At 46.4% G+C, this 15,611-nt stretch overlaps 1 protein-coding gene across 1 annotated transcript in view; it reads right to left on the reverse strand.

The window, feature by feature from the left end:
- Positions 1-1,195: 1,195 nt before the first annotated feature.
- The window catches only part of bsk146 (brain specific kinase 146), a 29,384-nt gene continuing 14,968 nt past the window's right edge, over positions 1,196-15,611 (reverse strand). Inside the window, exons 2-5 of the mRNA XM_037691317.1 lie at positions 13,950-14,202; positions 13,670-13,872; positions 2,522-2,713; positions 1,196-2,438 (exon numbers count right to left, since the gene is read on the reverse strand). Of these exons, the coding sequence (XP_037547245.1) occupies positions 1,695-2,438; positions 2,522-2,713; positions 13,670-13,872; positions 13,950-14,109 (1,299 nt within the window). The 5' untranslated portion in view covers positions 14,110-14,202 and the 3' untranslated portion in view covers positions 1,196-1,694. The remainder of the gene's footprint in view (positions 2,439-2,521; positions 2,714-13,669; positions 13,873-13,949; positions 14,203-15,611) is intronic.

Consider the following 15,611-nt stretch of genomic DNA (forward strand, 5'->3'; position numbering starts at 1 on the left):
GTTTGTTAAAAAATAAAAAAATTCAGGAATTGGAGCCGCTTTAAAACGGCAGTAGTCCACTTGGGTCTTGGTTGCATTCTGACTAGCCATTAGCTTCTCAGTGCTGTCAGATGTAAAAATATTTTTCTCCAATATAAAGAGCTGTCTGCAACAGGGAGGATATTAAATGTTCATAACATTTGCTGAGAACCCACTTCAAAATGGCTGAAATATCTCTTTAATATATCAATAAATTCCCCAGCTGTGATAAAAAGTAAAGCACGCGTCCTCGTGCTCGATTTAGTATTGTTGTTGTTGTTGTTGAAGGGGGTGAGGTATGTCACAATATTAATACAAACACATCACACAAGAAGAAAAATACTTAATTAGATTTTTTTTAGCCCCAGAAGTCCTCCAGACGTCGAGACATTTCTGTTTGTTTTCACTCATGGAAACCACACAAACAAGGAAATAAAGTCAAAACCTTTACCGTTTTTTAAAACAAGCGTGTTGCTGTCGCCCTGGCAAAAAATAAACAACTATAGCTCAATAAAAACTAACTTTTTACAGTGAAGGGTGATATTTTCATGTAATATTTTCACTTCATAACACTTTATAATTTATTACCAAGTCTCTTCATGTTCTTATAAAGAATAAATTAATGTATGTTGCAACATTAATTGTTTTTTCCTACAATTGAAGTTTGTATGCTGTAATAATGTGAAGTATGGTTTAAATAAAGAGACTATATGTATTTTACGTTATAATGTGTTGCAGTTGTTTTGTTTTTGCTGGGGTGGCAGCAAGACACACTTTATATTCTTTAAGTATTTTAACATTTTTTTGGGACTTGGGGGTGAGCTACTCATGCTGTTATCTCCGTTTTACATCGAGATCATTTAGATTTTTCAGAGCATTTGCTAAAAGTTTGGGGGTAAAAAGAAAAATACAATGAAAACCAAATGTGTAGACAGATTTGAAATAAATAAAATCTTTAAATAAAAAGCTATACAAAGGAGTGAATATATTTATAAAAAAGCAGAGAGACGTCAGACATAAACAGGTCCATTCTTCCGTCTGGAGTCCATCAAACACCTCACATCACGTACAAGAAGATCCACTGATAAGTCTGGATACTATTTTTACAACCTTTACTAAAATGGAAAACAAACAAACAAAAAAGTTACTTTAAAAAAATAGATTTTCTAGTATTTTTAAATCTGAATAAATAACACAACTCTCAAAGCAAAATAAATCCACGTCTGTTAGGGTCACACACAAACACCAACACATTTTTCCTACACCTGAAACCACCGCGTCACGTTAAACATGGCTGCTTTTCAGTCTTCATCCAAAAAAAGAAATAAAAAAAGATGAAATCACATCATTCTGACTCTTTTTTTCTCCTTGTTTTTTCTTTTTTTGCTGCAAGTATTGCTTTCAGAAATGCATTTTGGTTTTCTTTTTCCCAAGCTTTTAGTGACGCACTGTAATGGATGATCATTTTCACCGTCGCTACACATTTGAAACAGTCACCGACTCATCATTAGGCCGTGCTTTTGTTGTCTTCTCAGGAGATCGAAGAATGTGTGCGTTCCACAAAACCGTCCTCTGACGCTCTTCCTGTCCAAGACGTTTGTTAGTACTTTAACTTTTTTTTCAGTGCATGCACATCTCTGTGGTTGGATGAGAGGTATAAAAGTGATGAGTCATGCTCAGACGCAGATTTCTATGGGCGTGGCCACCAGCATGCGGCTCCCTGGGGAACCGTTTTCTCGCGGCACCCTGTCGTAGCTGTTGGTGGATGACACGGAGCTGTTAGTGGAGACGGAAACAAAATGGTGCCCGCCGCCTGGTTCGATCAAGCCTCCTTTGGCTCCACCGCTGCCCCTCTCCACTGCCATGGGGGACAGGGGCGACAGAGGGGAGCGAGGTGACAGAGTCTGCTGCTTCATCCTCTCCACCAGGAGCTCTTCGTCTTCCTCACCAGATGAAGACACCGAGCTGGTGCCCTCCATATCTCCTTGTGCGTTCCCTCTTCCTCCTTCGCTGCTACTGCTGCCGACCATCTCCCTTCCACCGCCTGCTCCTGCTGTGTTACCGTTGTTATCGTTCTCTGCGTCCAGCATCCAGGAGTGGCTGAAGTAGCCGAACACCTCTTTCACAGAGCAGCGGCGGTCCTGCTCGACCGAGAGCAACCGGCGGAACATGCGGAGGGCCTGTTCGGTGAAGCGCCTCCACTGTGACGGCACCGTGTTCGTCCTTCTCCTCTGCCAGTGGACGAACTCTTGATAGAAGGAGTCGGAGGGGAGCGCCTTCTCCCAGGGGAAGTTCCCCGTCAGCATGCAGAAGAGCAGTACACCGAACGCCCAAACGTCAGTGCTATAGTCCACGCAGAATCCTTCATGGCGGGACACGTCGCAGAGCTCTGGGGCTGTGTAGGGGATGGTGCCACTCACCTAGGTGGGAAACCTCAACAGATTAACAAAGGCGAGGACAAAAAGACACTGTCAGGAGTTAAAAAGTAAAAAAAATTACTCACTCTTTTGACAGGCGAGCCAGCTCGACGAGTCATGCCAAAGTCAGACAGCTTGACTTTGCGGCACTCTCTGTCAAAGATGAGAATGTTTTCTGGCTTGATGTCCCGATGAACCAGCTTCTTACAGTGCAGATAGTCCAGAGCAATGGCTACTTGATGCACGCAACGCTTTGCCACCGTCTCAGGAAGACCAACCTAAAGAAGGAGGGAGACATGAGCAGACCAGTCAGGACTTGTCCAACATGCAGCTAATCATAAATAAAGGTTACTGTAAGTCGAGCAGATGGCTGTCAAACATACAAAAATGTTTTTGCATGCACCTTTCTGCTTGTTTGTCTGTTGGCAAAATATCTCATAAAACTGAACATATTCATCCATCCATCTTCTACCACTTATTGGGTCACAGAGGCAACAGGTCCAGGACAAAAACCCAGACATCCCTTTACCCAATGACACCTTTCAGCTCATTTTAGGGGAACCCGAGGCGTTCCCATAACTTGTCATGGTGGGGCGCTCATCTCATCCGTGATTTTTGTCAGGAGGGTGGAAGGGGGACGGATGGAGACACATCCTGAGCTGTGCAGCACCCTGTTTATACTGACAGTTTTAGAGGGGGGGAGAGAGAGACAGAGATACAGCCACAGGCTGTTTGCTGTTTACAGTTCTATTTCGTATAGGCTTCGCCCTTTAAGAGCTGTCGCTTAGTGGGTTTATCCCGTCATGCAAAGCATCGCACTGAAAAATTTAGTCCATGCCCACCTCTTGTGTGGGCCCCACCCGGTCCGTATAAATTACGTTAAGAGCGGGTAATTGGCTCCCATTTTTCTTTAGCAAGCTAATAGCACTGTCAGAAGAACGAAGAAGGGAAGTTGTCCAGCTCAACCTTTGTTAAGGCTGCTTGTGGCCCTGCCATGCCAAAATCCTGCCGCCCCGGTGAGTTTTCCTCCCTGAGGAGAAGCAGATGAGCAGTCTTGTTTCAAGGTAAACGCTGAGGAATATTTCTCAGTGGCGGGTCGCTACATGCTGAACGATGCCATCTTGTAATTTTCCTTTTATCGCCGACTCTTGGAGCGAATCGGATGGCTCCTCCGGGACAGGCGACGTCAGCAGCAGCCCCCGCTGCTCACTCCCTCCTGGAGAGCATAGTGTCGGAACGAGGGGGCTGAGCAAATGCTCAACCCCCCCGGACCTTTATCGCATTGGCGACCACACTGCTCCCAGCCGTCGGTGCCCTCCTCTGGAGCTGCCCGGCATAATCCAGGAGATGGCTGACATGAAGGGACTTTTTTTTTTCCGTCCCTCTCCTTCCCCCGTCCAGATCGGATGATCTAGCGGGAAGGTTTCTGGGCTCCACCCCGGCTCGCTGTCTTGATCCCATCTGGCCTCGTTTTCCCAGCAGTGACGTCCTGCTGGAACGAGGCCGCAGCCAGTTCTGGTAGACTGAGAGCGCCGGTTCCCACATTCGCACCCATCACCAGAGTGGAGGGGTTTCACCGAGCGGAAATTCCCTCGGTGCCCCACTGGAGCCGAGCCTGGCGGAGGCTTTCGGAGCAAAGATGTCCAGGTTGGACCAGCGTCCTGCGCCTCCGGGTAAGCATGACCAGATGGTGACGTCACTCTCCAACCGAGCTCACCAGTGTGCGTTCCAGGCGGCTGCTGCAAACAATATGTTACGCTGCTTGCGTACAGCATTTCAAGAGGCTGGAGGAGACATAGAGCTCCCTCCGCAAGGCAGCTGATGTCATTCTCAACCTGTGCACCTCTTCTGCTGTCTGCCGGTCTCGCATCACAGTCCGGAGGACGAGGTTTTCCAGAGGTCCACCTGGCTCGTCACTCCCCCTCCCTATCGGAGGGGGAGTGACGGAGCTGCAGAAGGCTTTTTGTTGGAGGGCCCCATCAGCGATGGACATGCTGTTCGGGACCAATTTCAAGGCCATGCTGGAAAACTTGAAAAAGTCAGAGGAGGTGTCAGAGACTGCGCGCCATCTCATCAAGCCGCACGCCTCATCCCACCCCCGGCCCGCTGGAAGGATCGTCGTAGGCAAAGACAACAACAATGACATTCCACAGCTGCAGCAGCGTCTCCCCGCTCCACTACGCCGCCAGCCCCGCCCGTCAGACATCAGTCCTTCTCATCCCGGCAACCGGCAGTTCAGCGTTTTCCCTGAGATCGCCAACAGGCGGCGCCCTGGGACAACAAACTGCAGAGCTCATGGGGGAGAAGATGGGAGAAGATTCAAAATGACAGTTTGCGGAGGATGTGTGTAATGATGACACGAGCTTTGAAATAAAACATCATTCAAAGATTAAAGTGTCTGATTTTAGCCCGTCTGTCAGCTCGGATGACCTCACAGCGGCTCCTCACACATCCTCCACACAAAACGAGCCGGTGGCCTTAAAAAAGGTTTTTCAGAATCACCGCAGCTCCAAAATAAACACGAGACGCTTGCATGACACAACAGTCGAAAGCGAATGTGGTCCGCAGAACGAGTCCAGTGGAATAACTTGTTTTCAGCCCGAGCTGCATGCTTCTCACCGCAGCAGTGTCAAACGCGCGCTCACGCGACGCCAGCAGCCTTCACTCAAATGGCGCTGCGTTGATGAAGGCGCGCACACCGCTCTCCAGCGCTTGCCGGCTCGCATCAGCATAAATGTGAGACCGCAGAACGAGTCCAGTGAGAACCTCACTCTCAGCAGGAGCGGCACATGTCTCACCGCAGCGGTGTCAAACGCGCACTCCCGCGGCGCCGACAGCCTTCACCCAAACGGCGCTGCGTTGATGAAGGTGCGCACACCGCTCCCCGGCGCTTGTCGGCTTGCATCAGCATAAATGTGAGACCGCAGAACGAGTCCAGTGAGAAACCTCGCTCTCAGCAGGAGCGGCACGCGTCTCACCGCAGCGGTGTCAAACGCTCGCTCCCGCGGTGCCGGCAGCTTTCACCCAAACAGCGCTGCGTGGATGATGGTGCACACGCCTCTTCTCAACACACGGTGGTTCACATCGACATGAATGTGAACCCACAGCCTTAGCGTGGCACAGAGGCGCGCTCTGAGCCCTTTCGAGAAAGCCTCACCTTGGGTCACGCGGAACACACTTCCACGGAGCATGACGGCGGTCGAGGCTGTAGACTGGCTGACGTCCATAAGAAACATGACGCACCACCTAAACGCACGCCCACTCCACGAACGTCACGCGGAGTGGCAGCGAACATGCTCGCCAGACAGATGGATGAGCAAGCTGATAAACAAGGGTTATACGCTACAATTCGCAGCTCGACCCCCTCCGTTCGGAGGAGTTTCAGAGACGGTTCTGTCATTACCAGACCAGGTCTCATCCCTAAATGCAGAAGTCCAGGAACTTATGGTAAAAGAGGTCATTTCCAGAGTTCCCGATGGAGATGAAAATACAGGTTTTTACTCCCATTTACTTTCTGGTTCCAAAACGGACCTGAGGAATGAGACCTATTTTGGACCTGTCAGTTTTCAACAAGGCGATCGTGGACAGACCGTTTCACATGTTGACAACCAGACAACTGTTGGACAACTTACAGAGAAACAATTGGTTTGTATCCATCAATCTGGAAGATGCCTACTTCCACATACCGATCATCCCAAAGCACAGAAAATTTCTGCACTTCTCCTTTCAAGGGATGCAGTATCAGTACAACAGGCTGCAGTTCGGTTATTCCCTCGCACCTCGTACGTTCTCAGAGTGTGTGGAGACGGCCCTGCAACCATTACACAGAGCAGGGATGAGAGTTTTGTTTTACCTAGATGACCTGCGGTTGCTGTTACACTCCAGACGGGAAGCAGCGGCGCAGACTCAGGTGCTGACGTCACACCTGCTAAATCTGGGCTTCGCCATAAATTGGGAAAAAAGCTCGATTCTCCCAGCCCAGACGATTGTTTATCTGGGAGTGGAGCTAAACTCGACCACCATGAGGACTCGTTTATCAAAGACGAGAATCGACACTCTGAGTCCAGCTCCACCACGTAAGACCTGGCAAAGTAGTAACAGCTATTTCTATCATGAAGCTGTTAGGAACGATGTTGTCAGCTCACACAGTGGTCCCGCTGGGCTTACTTCACATGCGACTCCTCCAGAGATGTTTTGCCCGTCTGCACGTGGATCTGGTAAAGCAAAAGAGACGGATGATCACTGTTCCTCCCTCCGTGAGAACAGACCTCCGACACTGGGAAAACTCCCTGGTTCTGTCAGAGGGAGTCCCTGTCAGCAGACCTACGTCCCACGTGTCAGTCTTCACAGATGCGTCGCTGTCAGGTTGGGGGGGGGAGACATGCCTATCTCGAGCTGTAGGGGCGCTGTGGCCACCTCACACAACAGCTCATATAAACGTTCTGGAATGTCGCACGGTTCTGAATGTGATTCAACACTTTGCTCCTGTGCTACAGAATCAACATGTTTTGATTCACACAGACAACAAGGTGACTGCTACTTACATAACCGGCAGGGGGGTGTGCGCTCAGCCCAAATGTTACACATTACGAGAAAACTACTGTGTTGGGCGTGTAGTGAACTGTTCACTACAGGCGCACCAAAATCTGCTCTCCATCCGAGCAGTGTACATCCCCGGTGTTCTGAACAAAGGGGCAGATGTCATGTCCAGGGGCGGTCCGTGTCACAGGGACTGGACTCTCCACCCCGATTTGATGGCCCAGACGTGGCAGAAATTTGGCAAAGCCACTGTGGACCTGTTTGCGAAACGAGAAAACGCTCAGTGTCAACTATGGTTTTCACTGAGCCTGCGAGATGAACCACCGCTGGGGGTGGACGCGTTTGCTCACAGCCCATGGCCCAAAACGCTTCTTTACGTGTTCCCCCCACCTCCTCTGATATTAAGGTTTTTGAACAGAATTCAGGAGGAGGGATTGACTGCTCTCCTGGTGGCTCCCGATCGCGTGAACGCGCCATGGTTCCCGGTTCTACGACGCCTGTTATCGGGGCGCCCATGGAAACTGCCGTGGAGGGAGGACGCTCTCCTCTAGGTGGGAGGAGCGATCAGGAGTTACCCAGAAATAGGCCAGCACCTGTGGGTCTGGCCGCTGAGCGGATCTGCTTAGAGAGGATGGGTCTCCCGCAAGATGTAGTGCGCATAATCCAAGATTCACGTGCTGCATCAACCACAGTGCTGTACACATCAAAGTGGACAGCTTTTCAGCGCTGGTGTATGGAGAAAGGTGTAGAGGCCACTTCATGTCCACTAGGCGGCGTGCTGTCCTTTCTGTAACAGCTGATGGACAGAAATCTGGCGTTCAACACGATTAAAACGTATGTTGCAGCCATCTCTTCCTGTCACGAAGGTTTCGGGGACAGAACAGCTTTTAATCATCCGCTGATGAAGCGTTTTTTTTAAAGGTGTACAGAGACGCAGGCCTGTTTCACGCCCACTTGCTCCACAGTGGGATTTAATGCTGGTTCTGCGAGCCCTGATCAAAGCTCCATTTGAGCCACTGAATCAGGTTCCGATTAAATTCTCGTCTCTTAAAACAGCCCTGCTGCTGGCTTTAACATCTGCTAAGAGAGAGTGATTTATCTGCCCTCTCTGTCGCTCTGTCATGTCTCAGAATTCAGGCTAACGGCAGCCCAGCTAATCTAAGACCGAATCCAGCCTTTATGCCTAAAAACAACACGTGCTCTTTTAAATCAAGAGTGATATCGTTGGAGGGTTTTTTACCCCCCCCCCAACACACACACACACACACACACAAATCAGAAGAAGAAGCATCTTTCCATCTTCTCTGTCCTGTGCGGGCGTTGACATGTTACATAGCGCGCACAGTTGCAATGCGTCAAACTCAACATGTGTTTGTGCATTATAGAGATGCATCTGCAGGTCGCCCGTTATCCACCCAGCGCCTGTCACACTGGCTGTGTGAGGCCATTTCTGAAGCCTACAGAGTATCAGATTTAGAGCCTCCTGACAACCTCAGGGCACACTCGACCAGAGGTATCACATCTTCGACTGCTTTGCATAATGGTATGACAATGCAGGATATTTGCACTGCGGCCGCGTGGTCAACACCCTGCTCATTTATTCGCTTTTATCTATGTGATGTGACGGCTCGTTCCATGACACATTCTGTCCTTAGTGTTTTAACAGAATGAATATTGTTGTTTCATGGAACCTCGTTTAAACTCACATCTGACTGCATGCATTTTCAGTGTGAGATGTTGTTATCAACTGTTGTTCTGGTTCTATTGTCACTAATCAGTTCATGACTATTGTTACCAATCAGTTCATTTGATTAATAATCAGTTCACTTGTTATTATTAATCTGTTCATACTGATCAGCCGTTAATCTGTTGGCTCATGGCCCTTTTTCAGCATCTTCCTTTTCCCCGTTGAAAGTTTTTCGGGGCGTTCATGCACTCAGAACGCATAACTACACAGCATGCGTCTGTGCATGGTATGCATAATTACACAACGCGTAATTACGCACATGGAGAGCTGAGTGACAAGACGTTTTTGGGCAAGCTGCTGCTTCGTATAGTGTTCGAATGGACCCAGTGAGGCAAGGACTACATCTGATTCGCCCTTAACCCACTAAGCGACAGCTCTTAAAGGGCGAAGCCTATATGAAATAGAACGTTGGTTACGTACTGTAACCCCAGATTCTATGAGTATAGGCATAGCCCTTTAAGCGTCGGGCCTCACTGGCTCCTAAATGGCTGAAGAAAAAGCTATTTGGGAGCCTATTACCCACTCCTAACATAATTTATACGGACCGGGTGGGGCCCACACAACAGGTGGGCGTGGACTAAATTTTTCAGTGCGATGCTTTGCATGACGGGATAAACCCACTAAGTGACAGCTCTTAAAGGGCTACGCCTATACTCAGAATCTGGGGTTACAGTACGTAACCAACGTTTTGGAGCAGGGCAGAGGAGAGACAGACACATCTCAGCATCAGCAGGTTTTTTTGGGGTGGGGAGGAGGAGAGACAAACACACATGATCCATGCGCTATTTGTACAGACAGTTTTCGATTAAGTGTGTGTGTGTGTGGGGGGGGGGGGGGTGTCAGCGTGAGGGTTCAACATGAGGGAAGAGGCTGCCTTTTCTTTTTAGATAGTCGCTTGCATTGCAAACTGCTAGTTTAGCGTTACGTCAGTGCCGACAGGTGGTTGGGGGCGGGGTTCGGTAGACAGGGAAATTGGCTCTGTTGATGGGGTGGTGTGCCCCGCCCCCGCTTGTATAATGGTAGGGGAAACACTGTACACTATCCCTCTAGTGACTTCTGGGTCTTCCCTGGGGCCTCCTACCAGTGGGGTGTGCCAACTAAACCTCTAAAGGGAGGCATCCAGGAGACATCCTAATCAGATGGCTGAACCACCTCAACCGACTTCTTTCGATGCAGAGGAGCAACTACTCCGAGTTCCTCTTGTATTACGGAGCTTCTCATCCTGTCTCTAAGGCTAAGCCTGGCCATCCTGCGAAGGAAGTCTATTTCAACTGCTTGTATCCGAGATCTCATTTTGTCTGTCAAGATCCAAATCTCATGACCATAGGTGAGGGTTGAAACGAGGGATGTGCGATATGGCATAAAATTCATATCATTATATGTATTGTGATGGGTGGCGATAACAATATATATCACGATATGTTTTTGGTATAAAACTTGCAATAGGAATGTAAAAAAGCAAAGGGTGTCCTTTTGCCATTATTTATTTTGAAAACTGCTATACCACAACATAATATCAATTAAGAAAATTACACTACTAGGTCCAGAGTGTTTTAAAATAATAAACAAATGAAGTATTAGGCTTCTTTCTTGTAGTGCAAAGCAGTGCAAAATATATCTAATATAGTTTTAGCCATATGTTTTAAACAAAATAATATGTTGTTAACTCGTAACAGTTTCCAGTCTCACTTAAGAAATGAACAGCAACAGAGCAGCATTTTACACTGAAAACACTTCACCCTCCAACCCTCTAGTGGGCGTCTCCTTCCGCTTTAATGGAGAGCTGACACAAAATGGTGACCAGTTTCCTCTGTGGCTTTGATCAGAGGGTTTTGCAGTAAAATCACACAACACAGCATTCTTTTCACAGATCAGAGAGCAGGTTTCTCTAAAGCTAACCAATGCTTACTTTAACTTTCGACGAAAAAAAGAAAAAACTTTTGACGGAACACAGCGTTTTGCGCATGCATCCGAATACCGCAACACTACAGCAAGCCGGTCATAGTTAGCTTGTAGCTTCGCTACTTAGCTCTCGAATAAATTACTTTAACACCACTTACGCACAGTTTTCAACTAAAAAAAGTAACGATTAAACTGACAACTCTGATTTTACATCAGACACAGCATTACTGCAGTTAGCCAGTAGAAGACAGATCTCTATCGTAGGCTAAATGTCTATCTTTTCTACCGTGTACCATATATATCGCGCATTCCTAGTTGAAACAAAGACAGATCAGTAAATTGAGAGCTTTTTCTTTTGACTCAGCTCTCTCTTCACCATGACAAACCAAAGATATGCCGAGGCCCCTGTCCGTCGATCCATCTACCACTCTATCCTACCATCACTCGTGAACAAGACGCCCAGATATTTGAACTCTTCCACCCGAGAAAAACACTCTCCCCTGACCCAGAAAGGGCATTCCACCCATTTCCAGTCAAGAACCATGGCCTCAGACTTTGAGAAGCTAACTCTTATTGGAGCCGCTTCACACGTACACTCAGCTGCAAACCACCCTATTGCATGCTGAAGGTCTTGGCCTGATGTTCAATGTTTTATGTTATGAGTGCTTAGTGTATATTTAGTTGATGTTTTTCTTAGTTCATATCGTAGATGTTATTACTGTTTTTCTTAGACATTTTATTGTTGGATGTAACTGGGACCCCGTGTACATAATTTCGCTCCACCACATGTACCACATGAGGTGCGAATGACAATAAAGAAACTCTGACTCTGACTCTGAAGATAGAAACAGAACAACATCATCTGCAAAAAGCAGAGAGGAGACCCTGAGGTTCCCAAACCAGACACCCTTTTTTTCACGACTGCATCTCAAGATCCTGTCCATGAACAAAACAAACAAGATCAGAGACGAAGGATAGCTCTGACAGAGTCCAACTTGCACTGCAAACAAGCTTGGCTTTGTGCCAAGAATGCGGCCACAATTCCTGTTTTGATTATACAGGGACTGGATAACTCTTAAAAGCAACCCAGGCACGCCATACTCCCGCAGCCCCCCCCACACACACACACAGAATGCCTTGAGGAAAATGATGATAAGCCTCCTCCAGGTCCACAAAACTCATGTAGACTGAAGAAGCAAACTCCCATGATCCCCTTAGCAACTCCGCCAGGGTGAAGATCTGGTCCACTGTTCCACGACCAGGATGAAAGCCACATTGCTCCTCCTGAATCCAAGGTTTGACAATCAGTTGGAGTCTCCCTTCCAACACCCTAGAATAAACTTTCCCAGAAATGACGAGAAGTGTGATCCCTTGATAATTGGATAACACTCTTCAATCCTCCTTTTTAAAAATGAGAACCACCATCCCAGTCTGCAACTCCACAGGCATTGTCCCAGTCCTTCATGTGACACTGAAGAAGGGATATGTCAACCATGACAGCCCCACAACATCCAGAGTCTTCAGAATCTCTGAGCAAATCTCATCCACCCCTGGTGTCCTGCCACCGAGGAGCTTTTGGACTACCTCGATGATCTCTATCATGGTAATGGACTAATCTTTCCCCAAGTCCTCAGACTCTGCCTCCTGAAAGGTGGACATGGTGGGTGGTTAGAATTCCCACAAATTCCTCCCTTGGCCAAATCTGTGCATCTGCAACCACTGAAGCTGCCATCCTTCTGGCCAGCCTGACGGCTTCTATCACCGCTGGTGTCCACCAGCGGGTTCTTTGGTTGCTTGCCTCCATGACAGATACCAATGACCTTTAGGCCACAGCTCCTGGACACCGCCTCTGCAATAAAGCCCCTGAACATGGCCCATTCATTCCATGTTCCCGACCTTGCCCCGAGACATGCGAAAAACTCTCCCAGAGGTGTGAGTTGAAGATCACACTGACAGGGAGCTCCACCAGATGTTCCCATTTTATCCTCACTATACATTTGGGTATACCAGATCTATATGGCAGCATCCCCCACTGTTGGATCAAACTCACTACCAGGTGGTGATCAGTTGACAGCTCTAGCCCTCTCTTCACCCAAGTGTCCAAGACATACGGTCCTAAGTCTGACGACATGATTACATCTATCATCGACCTTTGGCCTAAGATGGCCTGGTATCACGTACACGTGACACACTCAAATTGACAAACATTGTGGTTTGAGCACAATGACTTGTTACGATACTGCCCACTTTGCGTTGAAGAGCCTGCCCACAGAGCGAAGAAACAAGTTACAGTCGCAAATCACCTACACCTGAGAAGAACCAAAAAGATGAAAGCTGAGTGGAGTCGCACTTATCAACTGCAAACCTGCTAATGAGTAAACTGCAAAAAAACATTAACTTAATGTTAACTATTGGTGCTTTAGGATTTATATTCTACTGTATTTCATTTTCAGGTTTTTACAAGACTGGTGTTAAATAGATGTATTCTTCCTTCCTTTAATCAAAATTTTTCCATACCTTTGCTCAAAGCCCAAACCATGATTTTTCCACATCCATGCTTAACAACATGTGTACATAACATCATAACATGTACATAATTTTGTTAATTTTGTCCCACCTCATGTACCACATATGGTGAGAACGACAATAAACCTACTTGAACTTGAACAAGTCTTTAATGCGAGCCATTAACAGGAATGGTGTACTAAGGTGGTTTATCATTAGTGTAAATAAACACAGAGGTATATGTAGATGAACAATCTGATGCTAAACTGATATGGGGTGAACAGTTACCACAATGTCACTCTTGGACACTCCTCTGTGTAGCAGCTAGCTTTACTTCCTCAGGAGAGTCAAGGAGACAAAAGTTAACTCATTCTATCCTCAAAGTTTGAAGAATTTGAGCTCATTTAGGAGCTGCACCTGTAAAACAACTGCTTCTGTTTCTATGCTACTTCAGACTGAGTAAAAAGCAATGTGGCAGTCTGCTGGAGAGAGATGCACGACAAGAGCCTCAATAATCTGAATGACAGCTCTAGGTTAGCACCTGTGGAGGGATGATATCGAAGAGGTCTCCTGCCAGAGCATACTCCTGCGCAAAGACATAGTAGTCGTCTGTCTCGAAGGCAATGCCGAACATGTTGATGATGAAGGGGCAGGGGGACAAGTACAGAGAAATGCTGTACTCTCGTAGAAAAGACTTCAGCTTGGTCGTCTTTTTCTTCAGGAACTTCAGAGCCATTTTTGTACCTTTTGAGAAAAAAAAGTTTTGTAATTTTTTCTAGTCCTTTCATAATAAAGCAGCATGCCTTTGGGGCTCGGCTCACCTCGGATCTTGTGGATGACCAGGTCCACCTTGCCATAGGTCCCTTTGCCCAGCTCTCTAATCACCTCGTAGTACTTGTTAACCTCCAGTTTCTCCAGGTTTTGAGCAGCGATCAGCTGCAGTTCATCCAGGATGTCCATGTTGGCTTGAGAGGAGCTCATGCTGGGGAGTGCTTCAAAGGATGGACTGGTAGTGGGGGATCCAGAAAACGGATTCTCAGACGAGACCAGTGAGGTGGTTAGCAACTGGTGTCACTACACAAAAACAAGAGAAGACACCATTTCAAACATGTTGCCTTTGGGACAAAAGATGTACTGAAACCTATTTAAGCAACAACTTTTACTAAAAAACTGCTAAAGCGTATGTGCTAAAACACGCCTACTGTTATTCTAGTGTGATTGTGGGAATGCTGAGTCAGCAATAGTCATTTTCTTGTTTTTCTGTACACTTTTTCCAATTTAACTACTTCTGCATACTTGTGTTACTTTCGCCAGTTATTTATTAAAATGTTCAGCTCATTTAGTAGATGGGCGGTGTGATTTTTGGTTCTGGTAACTTTTATACTTTTTACCATATTAAACCTTACTTACAAGTATTTCTCCTAAATAGTACATGGAGATATCTTCAATTTTGTTAAAACCATTGTTATTTAGATCTGCTTCAGCATAGTAGCTCTGTTTAAAAAAAAAAAAAAGAATGCTACATTTAACCTTAAGGTAAAATTTTGCTACTTTTGTCTTTAAGTTAGTTTTCTACCTTTTCAGATTTTAGCTGGTGTTCCATTTCTTTTAGCTTTAACAACTCAAGGTTTAGCTGCTTCAACAAATTTCAGGAGTGTTTTTCAGCACTCACTTTGGCAGAAAATACAGTCTTTCTAGTTCTTTTTGTTTCTTTTTGCTTCAGTCACAGGCTAGCTAGAGCTAAAGCTATGACAAAATTGCCCCTCCACCCCCCAAAAAGCTAAATATTTCCCCATGCACAACAATAGCATTTAGGTAAAGGAGGGAGAAATCTCAGTCCTTTCCTGAGCTCTGCAACTCAGACATACTTTACTTTGCAACAGAAGCAGCACCTTTTCCTGAATAAATCAATATATATATATAGGAGGGTTGATTACTGAGTGAATGCAGCTGGGGCAAATAAGCAGGACAGTGTGAATGTTACTGAAGGCAAGAATGACTGAGCAAAAACAAAGGAAACATAAACCAGAAAAATAACTAATCAAAACAAGAAGGGAATGAAACTTCCAAAACTAAACACAAAACCTTAAGAACATGACAGTATCCCACCCCCCCACCCCCCCACCCATGACTCCCAGCATCCCAACAACAAAATAAGTCCATTAGTAGCAAGGAAGAGTCCAGAATGGAGAGACCAGACAACAGAGTCCAAAAAAACCCAAAACATCTGGGCACACTGGATCAGGGTCTGGCACAGATAAATGGATAGATAGATGGACGGGCTGATTGATTGTTTGATTGATCGATCCCAGGGGGAAATTTGAGGCATCCAGTAGAATGTTCTAATTACGTATACAGAAAAAAAAAGACATGAAATAATCAAAAAAGATGCAGAATACACAAATTTGTAAAAACACAAGGTGGTAGGAGTACTACATTCATGTGTGTATATATATATATATATATATATATATATATATATA

Source organism: Nematolebias whitei, chromosome 17, assembly GCF_014905685.2.
Source record: "Nematolebias whitei isolate Nwh7 chromosome 17, NemWhi1, whole genome shotgun sequence".
Classification (NCBI taxonomy): domain Eukaryota; kingdom Metazoa; phylum Chordata; class Actinopteri; order Cyprinodontiformes; family Rivulidae; genus Nematolebias; species Nematolebias whitei.